The sequence below is a fragment of the Bos taurus genome, chromosome 18 (assembly GCF_002263795.3).
Source record: "Bos taurus isolate L1 Dominette 01449 registration number 42190680 breed Hereford chromosome 18, ARS-UCD2.0, whole genome shotgun sequence".
Lineage (NCBI taxonomy): Eukaryota > Metazoa > Chordata > Mammalia > Artiodactyla > Bovidae > Bos > Bos taurus.
In genome coordinates this window covers 62,527,191-62,541,349 of record NC_037345.1, presented here as the reverse complement: position 1 = coordinate 62,541,349, position 14,159 = coordinate 62,527,191, and the positions used below count along the sequence as shown (strand labels likewise).

General features: G+C 44.7%; 1 protein-coding gene across 2 annotated transcripts; it reads left to right on the top strand.

The window, feature by feature from the left end:
- Nucleotides 1-379: 379 nt before the first annotated feature.
- Nucleotides 380-14,090, top strand: FCAR (Fc alpha receptor). Of its 2 annotated transcripts, NM_001012685.1 has the most exon segments (5): nt 3,457-3,490; nt 4,359-4,394; nt 8,465-8,749; nt 10,569-10,856; nt 13,636-13,865. In NM_001012685.1, coding segments are annotated over 5 exon segments (873 nt in total).
- The last annotated feature ends 69 nt before the right edge of the window (nt 14,091-14,159 follow it).

The window sequence follows — 14,159 nt, the reverse complement described above, 5'->3', positions numbered from 1 at the left end:
TGATAATTATCCCCAAGGCTCAAAACAAGGAGCTCCAGTATGAAGGGGTAGCTATATCTGGATGATGTTGGAAGAACAGAAGAATACAAGAAATTAAGGCATCAGAGTTTAGGAGATTTTTTTTTAAGTCCTTCAAACATATTAACCAATGGGTTATGAAAAAGAAAAAGACATGAGTTTTGGAGGGAAGTTAAATTTCCATGTGCGTTCCTGACAGCGTTATGAATAAGTATGACAAGGTAATTTCTTTCTCCAAACCGCAAGGTCCTCATTGTTGTCAGAGCAGCAAGGGGCTCCTGCAGGAGCTGGAAGGAAAGAGAAGTGTGTCTAGGCTGGGTTTGTTTCTGAGTATGTGTGTGTGTTGGTGGAGGGAGGGGGGGTACTTGGTTGTTCAGACTCTGGGTCACATCAGATTAAAGGAATTCTTTGGGGATTTGTGCCTGGAAATACACTCCAGGGAGCTTCCCCCGGGCTGATCTTTGTGTCCATGTCCTGTTGAACCTTATAACATGTCCCAAGAAAGGGACATGGGATGCTGCGGGGTACACAGAGGTTTGTGATGTCTCTGGTTCTTCAGCCTGTACATGTCAGCAGACACCACAGACAATGGTTCTCAGCTGGGGCAACGTCGCCCACTAGGGGCCATTCATCGGTGTCTGGAGACGGTTTTTGCTTGTCATGACCGTGAGGGAGGCTGCTGGGGCGCCTGTGGGTAAAGGCAGGGGTGCTGCTCAGCACCCTCAATGCAAGGACAGCCCACCACCCCCAAGAGAGAATCATTGTCTAGCCCCAGATGTCAGGAATACTGAGGTTGAGAAGCCCTTGTCTAGGATGTAATGTCTGTGCCTCTCTCAGTATTATAGAACCAGCTGTTCAGTGTGCCATGACCCCATGCAACATGGAGCATATTCTGGGATAGGCTCATTTTTTACAATGACAAAGCCATGATTTTTTTGTTTGTTTTTTAAAATATGTTTGTTTGTTTGTTTGTTTGACTGCACCAGGTCTTCATTGCTCATGAGGGATCTTAGTTTTGGCATGTGGGATCCAGTTCCCTGACCAGGGATTGAACCTTGGCAACCCCTGCATTGGGAGTGCAGGGTCTTAGTCACTGGGCCACCAGGAAGTCCTCAAAGTCATATTTTATTAGATGAATGGATAGACAGATGTGCATGCATATATATACATATACATATGTTGCTGTTGTTTAGTCACTGAGTTGGACTGTTCAGTTCAGTCGCTCAGTCATGTCTGACTTTTTGCGACCCCACAGACAGTAGCTTGCCAAGCCTCCCTGTCCATCACCAACTCCCAGAGTTTACTCAAAACTCATGTCCATCAAGTCAGTGATGCCATCCAACCATCTCATCCTCTGTCGTCCGCTTCTCCTCATACCTTCAATCTTTCCCAGCATCAGGGTCTTCTCAAATAAGTCAGTTCTTCGATAGACTGGTTGGATCTCCTTGCAGTCCAAGGCGCTCTCAAGAGTCTTCTCCAATACCACAGTTCAAAAGCATCAATTCTTTGATGCTCAGCTTTCTTTATAGTCAGACTCTCACATCCATACGTGACTACTGGAAAAAACATAGCTTTGACTAGAGTTGGACTGTATATATATATTCATATTTGTGAGAGGAATACATACATGGAAATATACACATACACACATATCATATATAAAATATATATCTTAAGATATATACATCTTAAGTCATACTTCCCTTTATTCTTTGGTATAAATATCAAAATATACCAAGAAAAGCATTTTTAAACACTTCTCAAAACTCTAAATTTCAACTTGATTTTCAGGCACCCATACCGGGCTCACTCCCAGGTGAAGAGTACTCTCTAGCACACAACCAGCTTCAGACACATACTCTAATCGGGGATAAATTACCTTTAAAAAATGCAACAGAGGGGACTTCCCTGGTGGTCCAGTGGTGAAGAGTGCCTTCCAATGCCACTGGGCCCTGCACACCGCAACTACTGAGCTGGAGCTTTAGAGCCTGTGAGCCACAAGAAAAGATTCCATGTGCGGCAACTAAGAAGTGAGGCAGCCAAAAAATAAAAATAATTTTTTTTTAAATGCAAGAGAGGAAAGACCCTAACTGGTCATTCTCTGTCTGTATCTCTGACGTCAGTGCATGGCTCAGTGATAAAGAATCCACCTGCCAAGCAGGAGATGCATATTCAATCTCCGAGTTGGGAAGATCCCCTGGAGAAGGAAATGGCAACCCACTCCAGCATTCTTGCCTGGAGAATCCCCGTGGACAGAGGAGCCTGGCCAGCTACAGTCCATGGGGTTGCAAAAGAGTCAGACACGACTGAGCAACTAAACAACAGCAATGTATAGCAAGGTGAGAATAATTAACGGTATTGTGTTCTATACTTAAAAGTTGCTGAGAGGAACTTCCCTGATGGTCCAACAAATAGATAAATCTTTTTAAAGTTGCTGAGAGAGTAAATCTTAATGTTCTCACCACACACACAAAAATAATATTTTAAAAAACAGAAAAAAGGAAATGGTAATTATGCAAGCTGGCGTATCTATTAGCTAATGCCACAATGAACATCACTGTGCAGCAAGGAAGTGTATCAAGTCAACCTGTTGTGCACCTTAAACTCACATGATGTTATGTCAATGACACCTCAATAAAGTTGAAAACAAAGGGTGATGTCTTGCAATGAAAATGAGATAGCCAGTAGAAAGTTTGATGTGAAATATTTGACTTCTTATACTTGAAGAACTAGTGATAGCCAGGTAGGTGTCTATAGCCAAATTTATCTATCCATCCATCTGTTTATCTGTCTGTCTACCACCTACCTGACTATCTATCTATCTAATCTATACTCTCTATCAATCCATCATCTATTCATAGATTACAGGTTTAGATATAATTATAGGAGGATCATTCTTTAGACATGAATGAAAAAAACATTCCTCTACATGCCACCATTGAGATAATTCCCAACATAAGAGTACACTGCCTGCCTGATCAAGACCAAACGGATATATTTGGTCCATGAATTCCGTGGAGGTTATGTGGATCCATAGCCATCAAAGCCACATGGCTTTGGACTGATGGATTAATGAAGGAAAAGCTCTGTCTGTATGGCACACATCTAATAATTTTCTGTCCCCAGCCCTTCCCCTGGGATGTGGGATCTTGTCTGAAGGAGGATTTGAGCCCCATTCAACACTGGTGGAAGAAAATGCTCACTTCTCATCTGAAACATAAACAGGAAGGTTGATCTCCTCTTAGACTCTATCTCAGGGCCCCCCCAGAATGAAGTTCTGGGAAGGAACCATTCCTCTGGGGCAATAAATGTAGAAATTCTCTGACGAGGACCTCTGAGTTCATACTTCCTGTGGGTCTCACCGTCCCATGAGACTCTGTCATCTGTTGATGTTCACTGTCAAGAGGCTACGTGGGCTGAGGCTGGCCGTGCAGAACCATGGCCCCCAGAGACATCACCCTCTTCTGTCTCGGTGAGTCCCCAAATGCAGGTGGGTTAGAGGGGAAGATGGGGGAATCCAAAATAGTCAAGGTCTCTCTTAACTGGTGACTCAGACAGTAAACAATCTGCCTGCAGTGCAGGAGACCTGGGTTCAATCCTTGGGTTGGGGAGTTCCCCTGGAGAAGGGAATGGCAACCCACTCCAGTATTCTTTCCTGGAGAATTGCATAGACAGAGGAGCCTGGTGGGCTACAGTCCGTATGGTGGCAAAGAGTCGGATATTACTGAGCGACTAACATTTTCACTTTCTCTTAACATAAGAACTCCGTGATTTCAGTGACTGCCAAGAAGACTCTGCTCTCCTGAGTGGAGAGATGGTCTTTGCCCAGATATGTGTCTGCCCAAGCCCATGCTGGCTTGTAAGCCCATGCTGGCTCAGTTGTCAAGTTGGCCTTGCCGGGTTTGTTCAGCCCATGCCATGCTGTCTGGCAGTCCACAATGGTTCCAGAGTTCCTGCAGATGAGAGCCTTAGGGGCTGGAATCTGGAAGATAAAACTAAGAGATGAGCCTTTTTTGCTGTTGAAGAGAACAAATGGTACCTGTATGTCTTTATGTTGTTGTTGTTGTTCAGTCGCTCAGTCGTGTCTGACTCTTTGAAACCCATGGACTGCAGCATGCCAGGCTTCCCTGTCCTTCGTTATCTCCCAGAGCTTGCTCAAACTCATGTCCATTGAGTCAGTGATGTCATCCAACCATCTCATACTCTGTTTCCCCCTTCTCCTCTTGCCCTCAATCTTTCCCAACATCAGGGTGTTTTCCAGTGAGAGTATTTCTGTTGAGTAATTTATAATAAAGGTTGGAAATTGATGGGTGGAGTTTTCATGAATGTCTTTCTTCCAGTGCTCTGTCTTGGCCAGAAGATTCAGGCACAGGATGGTAAGTGTTTCTAAGTCTCCTCCAATCCCCTTGCATCCTCACGGCAACTCTGGGATAGAAAAGTCTGAAGCTCAAAGGGATTCCAATGTATTTCCTGTTCTGTTGATCACTGTCTCTGCTGCGTTCCTTTTGCACAACTTCTACCTCACTTTGGAATCTTTGGATCCCTCAAATTCATGCTCAGACCAGGATTTAGCCTTTGCCTCCAGTAGGCTGACTGTCCATCCAAGATGCGTGTTTTACTGAATGTTCACAATGGCAGGGATGAGGAAGTCAGGAACCACCTTCCATTGCCCAACATTCTTCCTACATCAAATGTTCTCACAATCTTAATTCTCCGCAGTCCATCCACATTTCTTCACTTAAAGGGACACTGCCTTAGAGAACTTTATGTAAGTGGCTTCAATTCTCAGAACCAATTTCTTTGTCTATAAAGGTGACTTAGATGGTAAAGAATCTTCCCGCAATACAGGAGACTTGGGTTGGACCCTTGGGTCGGGAAGATCCCCTGGAGAAGGAAATGGCTATCCTTCCAGAATACTGGCTTTCCACTCCAGTATTCTTGACTGGAAAATCCCATGGGTAGAGAAGACTGGTGGGCTACAGTCCATGGGGTTGCAAAGAGTCCAATGTGACTGAGAGGCTAACACTTTCACTTTCAAAAGAGAAATAAAAATAACAATGAAAGCAGATTGGATCATGGGAGGATGGGATCATGTGATACAATTTGGGGGATTAATGGAGATAAGGCATGTGAATTATGTACACGGTAAGTGTTTTACCTGTGATGGGCTTCTCAGGTGGTTCAACACTAGAGATACCTCTGATGATGATGGTGGTGAACACGAGGAAAAAGTCTCTGAAGTCTGTGTACGACCCAGTCTCCACTTTCCTTGATTCATTCAGTTCAGTTCAGTTCAGTTCAATTCAGTCGCTCAGTCGTGTCTGACTCTTTTCGACCCCGTGAATGGCAGCATGCCAGGCCTCCCTGTCCATCACCAACTACTGGAGTCCACCCAAACCCACATCCACTGAGTCAGTGATGCCATCCAGCCATCTCATCCTCTGTCGTCCCCTTCTCCTCCTGCCCTCAATCTTTCCCAGCATCAGGGTCTTTTCAAATGAGTCAGCTCTTTGCATCAGGTGGCCAAAGTATTAGAGTTTCAGCTTCAACATCAGTCCCCCTAATGAACACCCAGGACTAATCTCCTTTAGAATGGACTGGTTGGATCTCCTTGCAGTCCAAGGGACTCTCAAGAGTCTTCTCCAGCACCACAGTTCAAAAGCATCAATTCTTCAGTGCTCAGCTTTCTTCACAGTCCAACTCTCACATCCATACATGACCACTGGAAAAACCATAACCTTGACTAGATGGACGTTGGTTGGCAAAGTAATATCTCTGCTTTTTAATATGCTGCCTAGGTTGGTCATAACTTTCCTTCCAAGGAGTAAGCGTCTTTTAATTTCAGGTTTCAGTCACCATCAGAAGTGATTTTGGCTCTCAAAAATATATAGTCAGCCACTGTTTCCACTGTTTCACCATCTATTTGCCATGAAGTGATGGGACCAGATGCCATGATCTTCGTTTTCTGAATGTTGAGCTTTAAGCCAACTTTTTCACTCTCCTCTTTCACTTTCATCAAGAGGCTCTTTAGTTCTTCTTCACTTTCTACCATAAGGGTGGTGTCATCTGCATATCTGAGGTTATTGATATTTCTCCCAGCAATCTTGATTCCAGCTTGTGCTTCCTCCAGCCCAGCTTTTCTCATGATGTACTCTGCATATAAGTTAAATAAGCAGGGTGACAATATACAGCCTTGACGAACTCCTTTTCCTATTTGGAACCAGTCTGTTGTTCCATGTCCAGTTCTAACTATTGCTTCCCGACCTGCATACAGGTTTCTCAAGAGGCAGGTCAGGTGGTCTGGTATGCCCATCTCTTTCAGAATTTTCCACAGTTTATTGTGATCCACACAGTTAAAGGCTTTGGCATAGTCAATAAAGCAGAAATAGATGTTTTTCTGGAACTCTCTTGCTTTTTTGATGATCCAGCGTATGTTGGCGATTTGATCCCTTGATTTATTACCTTCTTTTAAAAAGTTATTTATTTGTTTGGCTTCTCTAACTGCTTTAGAAGACAGCTCTCCCTATATGGTGAGGAAAGAGCAGAGAATCTGGGGTAAGATAGTCTTAGTTTCCAAACCAGTTTGGAGCACTCTTCAGTTTGTGGTCTTGAGCAACTGGCATGGTTACTCCAAGCTTCAGCACCCTCACATTAGGGTGAAAAGCAGAACTGCATGTGGATAAGGGTTACCATGGCAACAAAACACCAAGCAAACCGCCTGGCAGACTAGCGGGCACTCTCCAGCACTCTTAGTTGCTCAGTCGTGTCTGACTCTTTGTGACCCCATGGACTGTAGCCCACCAGGCTCCTCTGCCCACGGGATTTCTCAGGCAAGAATACTGGAGTGGGTTGCCATTTCCTTCTCCAGGGGATCTTCCAGACCCAGGGACTGAACCCAGGTTTCCCGTACTACAGGCAGATTCTTTACTGTCTGAGCCATCAGGGAAGAGGGTAGAATTAATGTGTATGGGGTCTGCTTTGAGGGCAATGAAAATGGAATAGACAGAGATGATGATTGCACAAGATTGTGAATGTACTAAATTCCACTGAATTGTATACTTTCAACATGGTTAAGTTTATGTTATATAAATTTAACCTTGATAAATAAATATATATATATGCACATATATATATATATATATATATATATATATAAAGGAAGGAATTTCGTTCCTCAAAAAATCTTTCAGTTCCTCAATAACCTATATGCCCAATCCAGCAATTCCACTTCTATACATGTAACAAGAGAAACCAAAACAAGAGATTCTAACAAGATATTTGTACCTCCATGTTCATAGCAACTTTATTCACAATAGCCAGAAGGTGGAAAAAACTCAAATGTCCATTGACATGAATGTATAAGCAAAATGTAGTCTGTATGTACAGGGGAATATTATTCAGCCATAAAAAGGAAACGTATTCTGATACATGCTACAACATGGATGAATCTTGATGACATTGCACTAAGTAAAAAAACTCTAGACACAGAAAGGCAAATACTGTGTTATTCCACTGATACAAGGTATCTAGAATAGGAAAATTCATGGAGACAGAAAGTCAATTAGAAATGACAAGGGCCTAAAAAGAGAGAGTGAAGAGTTATTGCTTAGTGGTTATAGGGGTTTTGTTTGGAATCCCGAGAAAGTCCTGGAAATAGATGCACAATATGGTGAGTATAGGGCCTTCCCCCATGGCCCGGTGGTTAAGACTTCACTTTCCAATGCAAGGGATACAAGTTGGATCCCTGGTCTGGGAGTTAAGATCCCACATGCCTTGTGACCAAAAAACCAAAACATAAAACAGAAGCCATATTGTAAAAAATTCAATAAAGACTTAAAAAAAATACTCCACATCTACCTATCCATATCTATACCTATACTGGAGAAGGCAATGGCACCCCACTCCAGTACTCTTGCCTGGAAAATGCCATGGATGGAGGAGCCTGGTGGGCTATAGTCCATGGGGTCGCTGAGAGTTGGACACGACTGAGCGACTTCACTTTCACTTTTCACTCTTATGCATTGGAGAAGGAAATGGCAACCCACTCCAGTGTTCTTGCCTTGAGAATCCCAGGGACAGGGGAGCCTGGTGGGCTGCGGTCTATGGGGTCGCACAGAGTCGGACACGACTGAAGCGACTTAGCAGCAGCAGCAGCATACCTATACCTGTATCTGTCCATCTAGATAGATACATAGATATACACACACATATAGTGAGTGTAATTAAGGCCACTTAGCTGTGTACTTAGAAATGGTTTAAATGATAAATTTAATCTTTATATAACACATTTCATTTTTGCCACAATTAGAAATTACCCCAAAAAAATTTTAAGGAAGGAGCTATAAGTCTGTCACACCCTTCGTTTAGTTCTTCCCCCCACAGAAAAAGAAAAAAGTATGGTTTCTGCATGGCAGGCCAACTGAGTATGGGCCCTGTTTCCTTTTAGAGAACTTTCCCATTCCTATCATATCTGCTACGCCCAGTTCTGTGATTCCCTGGAATGGGTCAGTGAAGATCTTGTGCCAGGGAACCCTTGAGTCTTACCTGTACCAACTGGAGATCCTGGAAAACCTCACCTACAAACAGGTGGAGAAGAAGTTGGGATTTCAGGAGGTGGCGGAGTTCATCATTAACCACATGGATACAAACACCGCAGGGCGCTATCAGTGCCGATACAGGAGAGGACATCGCTGGTCAGCACCTAGTGAAGCCCTGGAGCTTGTGCTGACAGGTGAGGCTGTGTGCAGGGCTCCGGCCCTCCAGTCTTTTCCCTTTCTTAGTTTTTCAGAAGTGTTATTTTTAGAACAGTCTCAAATTTCCAGGGAAATTAAGGTGATGCAACAGACAGTGCCCATATACCTCGCACCCCGTTTCCCCTATTCTTAACACTGTTGATCAAAGGCTTATTAATAGGTCTTTTGTTACCCAAACGTTATTGACTGCAGACGTGTCAACACATTTTTAGAGAATGATACAATTAACATCACTGGTGCAAAGTTGTTAGAGGTTAGAATTTATCAAGGATTCACTCCACAACTTATGATTGACATTATCATTTACATTTTGCTCCACTAGGTTTTTGTTCTAACCTTGTGCATATTATAAATGCAAGTTTATTACTGTAGAATTTTCAAAAATGATGCATCGAGAAATTTTGAGTGAAGAATTTTTCAGTGCATTTTTTGCAGTTACTTTCTGTTTGTCCGAGCAGCACATATACTAGCATCTCAGAAGATGATAGTTCTTCAGCATAATCGCTGGGTTCCTTTGTCCATGGGTTTTCCCAACCAAGAGTACTGGAGTGGGTTGCCATTTCCTCCTCCAGGGGATCTTCCCAACCCAGGGATCGAACCCTGGTCTCCTTCATTGGCAGATGGATTTCTTACTATCAGAGCCACCAGAGAAAGCTCCTGGGATTCCCTAAGCAGTGAACAATTAAAATATCTTCATTTTCATAAGAAATCCCTTTCAACCACACCTGATTTTATGTAAATAGGGTGACTTTCGGAAAGCACCTAAGGATATGAGCTGGTTTTCAGGTGAACCAACCAAGTAATAGGTGGGTTAGAATACTCAGCCCTGCCCTACCCCTACCTGACCTCCGGGGTAGGCAGAGAGGCAGGAGGTTGAATCCATCACCAATGGCCAATGATGAAATAATCAATCAGTCTCACCTAGGAAATAAAGTCCTGTACTCTTCCAGTTCTCCCCTCTGGCTGTTCCTGACACATGCTTTCATAAGCCAGTAATCTAGTAAGCAAGCTGGCTCCCTGAGTTCTGTCTGCCAGTCTAACAAATGAATTGAACACAGGAACTGCGACCCAACAACTTCCGACTTATTGCCACTCAGTCAGAAGCACAGGTGACAGCCTGGACTTCTGATGGGCTCTGAAGTGGGAGGGACTTCTAGGACTGAGCTGTTAACCCAGAGCCCCAAACCGCAGGATCTGACGTTACTGCCAGGTAGAAAGTGTCAGAATTGAGGTGACGTGTGGGACACCCAGCTGGTGTCTCAGAATTGCTCAGCGGTCTAGGGAGGAAACCCACAGGTTGGAACTGGGAACAGAACCATGTGGCCCATCTGGCTTTAGAGACTATATCACTGTTGCTGGAAGATAGCTGCTCATCTGCTTGTTCACTCAGCTCCATCTACAAGAATTTGGGACAGAGGACAGGTCCTGCAGGGGGCTCCCCAGATGGCTCAGTGGTAAATAATCTGCCTGCAATGCAGGAGACCCAGGAGATGAGGGTTCGATCCCTGGGTCGGGGAAAACCCCTGGAGGAAGGCATGGCAATCCACTCTGGTGTTGTTGCCTGGATAGTCCCATGGACAAAGGAGCCTGGGGGGCTACAGTCCTTAGGGTCACAAAGAGTTGGACATGACTGAGCACACGCACATGTAGTGGTGAAATGGAATGTTACCACCTCCCGTTCCTTTGCATCAGGAAAACATGAGCTTCTGCTCTTCTCTTACCATGGACCCAAAATGAGTGGCGGGGAAACAGGGAAAGACAGAAATCCTGCCAACAATTCACTCTCTTCTCTTCCAGGCTTGTATGACAAACCCTTTCTCTCCACCGATGGGGGCCACGTGGTGATGCCAGGGGAGAATATTTCCTTCCAGTGCAGTTCAGCATACATATCGTTTGACAGATTTTCACTGAGCAGGCCGGGAGGGGCCACCCTGTCACGGCACCGAGATGCGAGACTCCAGGGGGACTTCACTCTGGGTCCTGTGAACCTCAGCTTCTCAGGAGTCTACACGTGCTATGGCTGGCACAGTGGCCACCCCTATGTATGGTCAGCCCCCAGCAATGCCCTGGAGCTGGTGGTCACAGGTAAGGGCAGCCCACCCCACCCCACCCCCCACTGCCAGAGACTTCTGTCCTCCTCCTCGAGGCTCTAGCCAGCTGTCCAGGGCCTTGGCATCAGGTAGAACAGAGGCACTGAGAAAGAAGAACGGGGCAGGAGAGACTTGTGGCTCAGAGGACAACAGAGAAGACCTTCTCACCCATGTGACATGTGACTTTCACAGCGTGTCCCCGAGCTCTCCAGTGTCCTTAAAGATACATGGCCTGTTAAGAAAGGAGAGGCCCGCATTCAGAATCATCTTTAGGGGTGTCGTTGAGTCAGCAGATACCAGACACAACCTATGATGAACTCACTTTCTTTCATCACATGCTTAGTCGTAATGGGGAATCCTGACATTAACCTCTAATATAGAAGCCACTCAGAGAGGTTGACTGGTAACTTAATCACTCATCAGGAAGACTCTAAAAAACTCTATCAAGAGCTTCATTTAGGGAAACTCACTGGCACTCCAGGGATTAAGACTCAGGGCTTTGGGACCTCCTTGGTAGTCTGGTGGCTAAGACTCCGAGCTCCCAATGCAGGGGCCCTGGGTTCAATTCCTGACCAGGGAACTAGATTCCATGTGCTGCAACTGAAGATCTCACATGCTACAACTATAGACCCAGTACAGCCAAATAAATAAGCAAATATTTAAGAAAAAAAGGGGAGGGACACTTCCCTGCTGGCTCAGTGGTAAAATATCTGCCTAGCAATACAGGAGATATGGGTTTCATCCCTGATCTGGGAAGATCCCACATGCCTCGAAGCAACAAAGAGCCTGTGCCAGAATTACTGAGCCTGTGCTCCACAATGAGAGAAGCCACCATAATGAGAAGCCCGAGAACCATAGCTAGAGAGTAGACCCCACTCACCCCAACAAGAAAAAGCCCAAGCAGCAAGAAAGACCCAACATAGCCAAAAATAAATAAATAAATAAAATTGTGTGTGTATATATATATAAAGACTCAAGGCTTTCATTACTGTGGACCTTGGTTTCATCCCAGGTTGGGGAACTAAGATCCCATAAGCCACATTGAGGTGTAACAAAAAAATTCAAAAACAGCTTCATTTTTATATTGTTTGCATGCATCACTCTGCCCAGAGGGAGCAAACATGAGTTATAGCAGAGGAAATCAACTGCTAGTGACTGAGTGGGATGACCACATTTGTCTCTCACATTTGTCTTGTCCAGTCATTCTACAAGCTAAGTGAATGTAGAAGTCATAGCCTTATAAGCTCCTGTGGCCAAATGGTCTTTTCAACTAATGATACAGGGTCAACTGGGCACCTGTGGAGGAGGGCTGAATTTATTAGCGTTTTCCTTTAATGTAGACAGTCACTGTATCTGGTTTTAGAAATCACCTCCTATCCCAATGTCAGGATGACCCTTTCTTATATTATGTCTCCAGACTTGAAATATTTTGCACTTTGCAATTAGGAATTCATGGTGAATTCCAGGGATTCCCTGGTAGCTCAGTTGATAAAGAATCTACCTGCACATGTTGATGTATGGCAAAACCAGTACAATATTGTAAAGTAATTAGCCTCCAATTAAAATAAATAAATTTATATTAAAAAAAAAAAGAATCCACCTGCAATGCAGGAGACCCCAGTTTGATTCCTGGGTCAGGAAGATCCCCTGGAGAAGTGATAGGCTACCCACTCCAGTATTCTTGGGCTTCCCTGGTGGCTCAGATGGTAAAGAATCCATTTGCCCAAATCCACTTGGAACTGATTTCTATGTTTTAACAGAAGAGAGTTACTAGGATTTCTGAGCATTGTAATTTCACAATATTTTATTATATCCTTGAGCCCATGAGGTCCATAAAACAAGTGGATAAATTTTTTAAGGGTACAATGAATAGAAATAACTAGTGAAAGGCCACACACCAGTGAACCAAGGTCACAGTTAGCTTCCCTAAGTTTTTTGTGTTTTTATCACACCACATGGCATTCAGAGATCCTAGTTCCCTGACCAGGATTGAACCCATGTCTGCTGCAGTAGAAGTGCTCAGTCATAATCTCTGGACTGCCAGGAAAGCCCCAAATTTTCCCTAGGTTTGTCTAAACTTTTTTTTTCCTACTTGCTTCCCAGATACCAATCATTGTATGAGAAAGGAACACATATGGTTCCGTGGGGTGAGACTATGTAGAGGAGAGAGTCAGGGGCTCTGGATCTATGAAGATGTTTCGAGGATATGATTAAATATTCAGTGAAACTGCCACGTGGGGAGGGGATGACGAGCAAACAGAACATCCTCATAACCACCTCCTCCCCCATTTACAAGATACCTCTGGGGACTCAGCTGGTACAAGATACCAGCTTTGGACTCAGGTTTAAAGTGATGTATAGAGACTCACAAACAGTGGTAACCAGCTTAGCAGTGCCATGTGGTGCCTGCGTGCTTAGTCGTGTCCAACTCTTTGCAACCCCATGAACTATAGCCCACCAGGCTCCTCTGTTCACGGGGTTTTCCAGGCAAGAATACTAGAGTGGGTTGCCATTTCCTTCTCCAGGGATCTTCCTGACCCAGGGATCAACCCCGCATCTCCTGTGTCTCCTGCATTGCAGGTGGATTCTTTACCCACTGAGCCATCAGGGAAGCCTGAGATGAAGTATGGCGCTCACGAATGCATGCGTTGCCTGAGGAGGGGGTCCCAGCGAACCCACAAACTAGGGAAATGAGCTCCCTTCCCGGGGCTCTTGGTCGGGAGGGAATGAAATGTGACCAGCAATCATTCATTTCCTTCTAATGACATCTCTAGATACCACTAGCCAAGATCACACGACAGAGAACTGGGTTCGGATGGGCGTGGCAGGGCTGGTCCTACTGGCCCTCTTGGCCATCCTGGCTGAAAATCGACTGGGCCCTCAGCTTCCACACCAGGAAGACCAGCAAGATCTGCCTGACCTGAGCTGGAGTTGGCAGAGAAGTCAGACAGAACGGACCTTTGGACTAACTCCTAAGGACCACCAGGGAGACTCCTGGAGCTGATGCTTCTTAAAAGAGCCAGCATCTGCGGAGTCCTATGCAGCTGCTTGGAGAGCACAAGGGAGACGGAGGTATGAAGAAGCTTGGATCCCCTTTCAAACCAATCAAATGGTATTTTCTTATATGCATCTGATATATTTGCATTCCACCTTTCTAGACATAGTTGAGAACATTCTCAGTATCATCTTGGCTGAACTCATTTCCTGTGATAAAAAATAATGAAAAGTATTCTCAGTTCTCCTTGCTGTTTTTCACCCTCCCTCTATAGACTTTTGGGCTTCCCACGTGGCTCGGTGG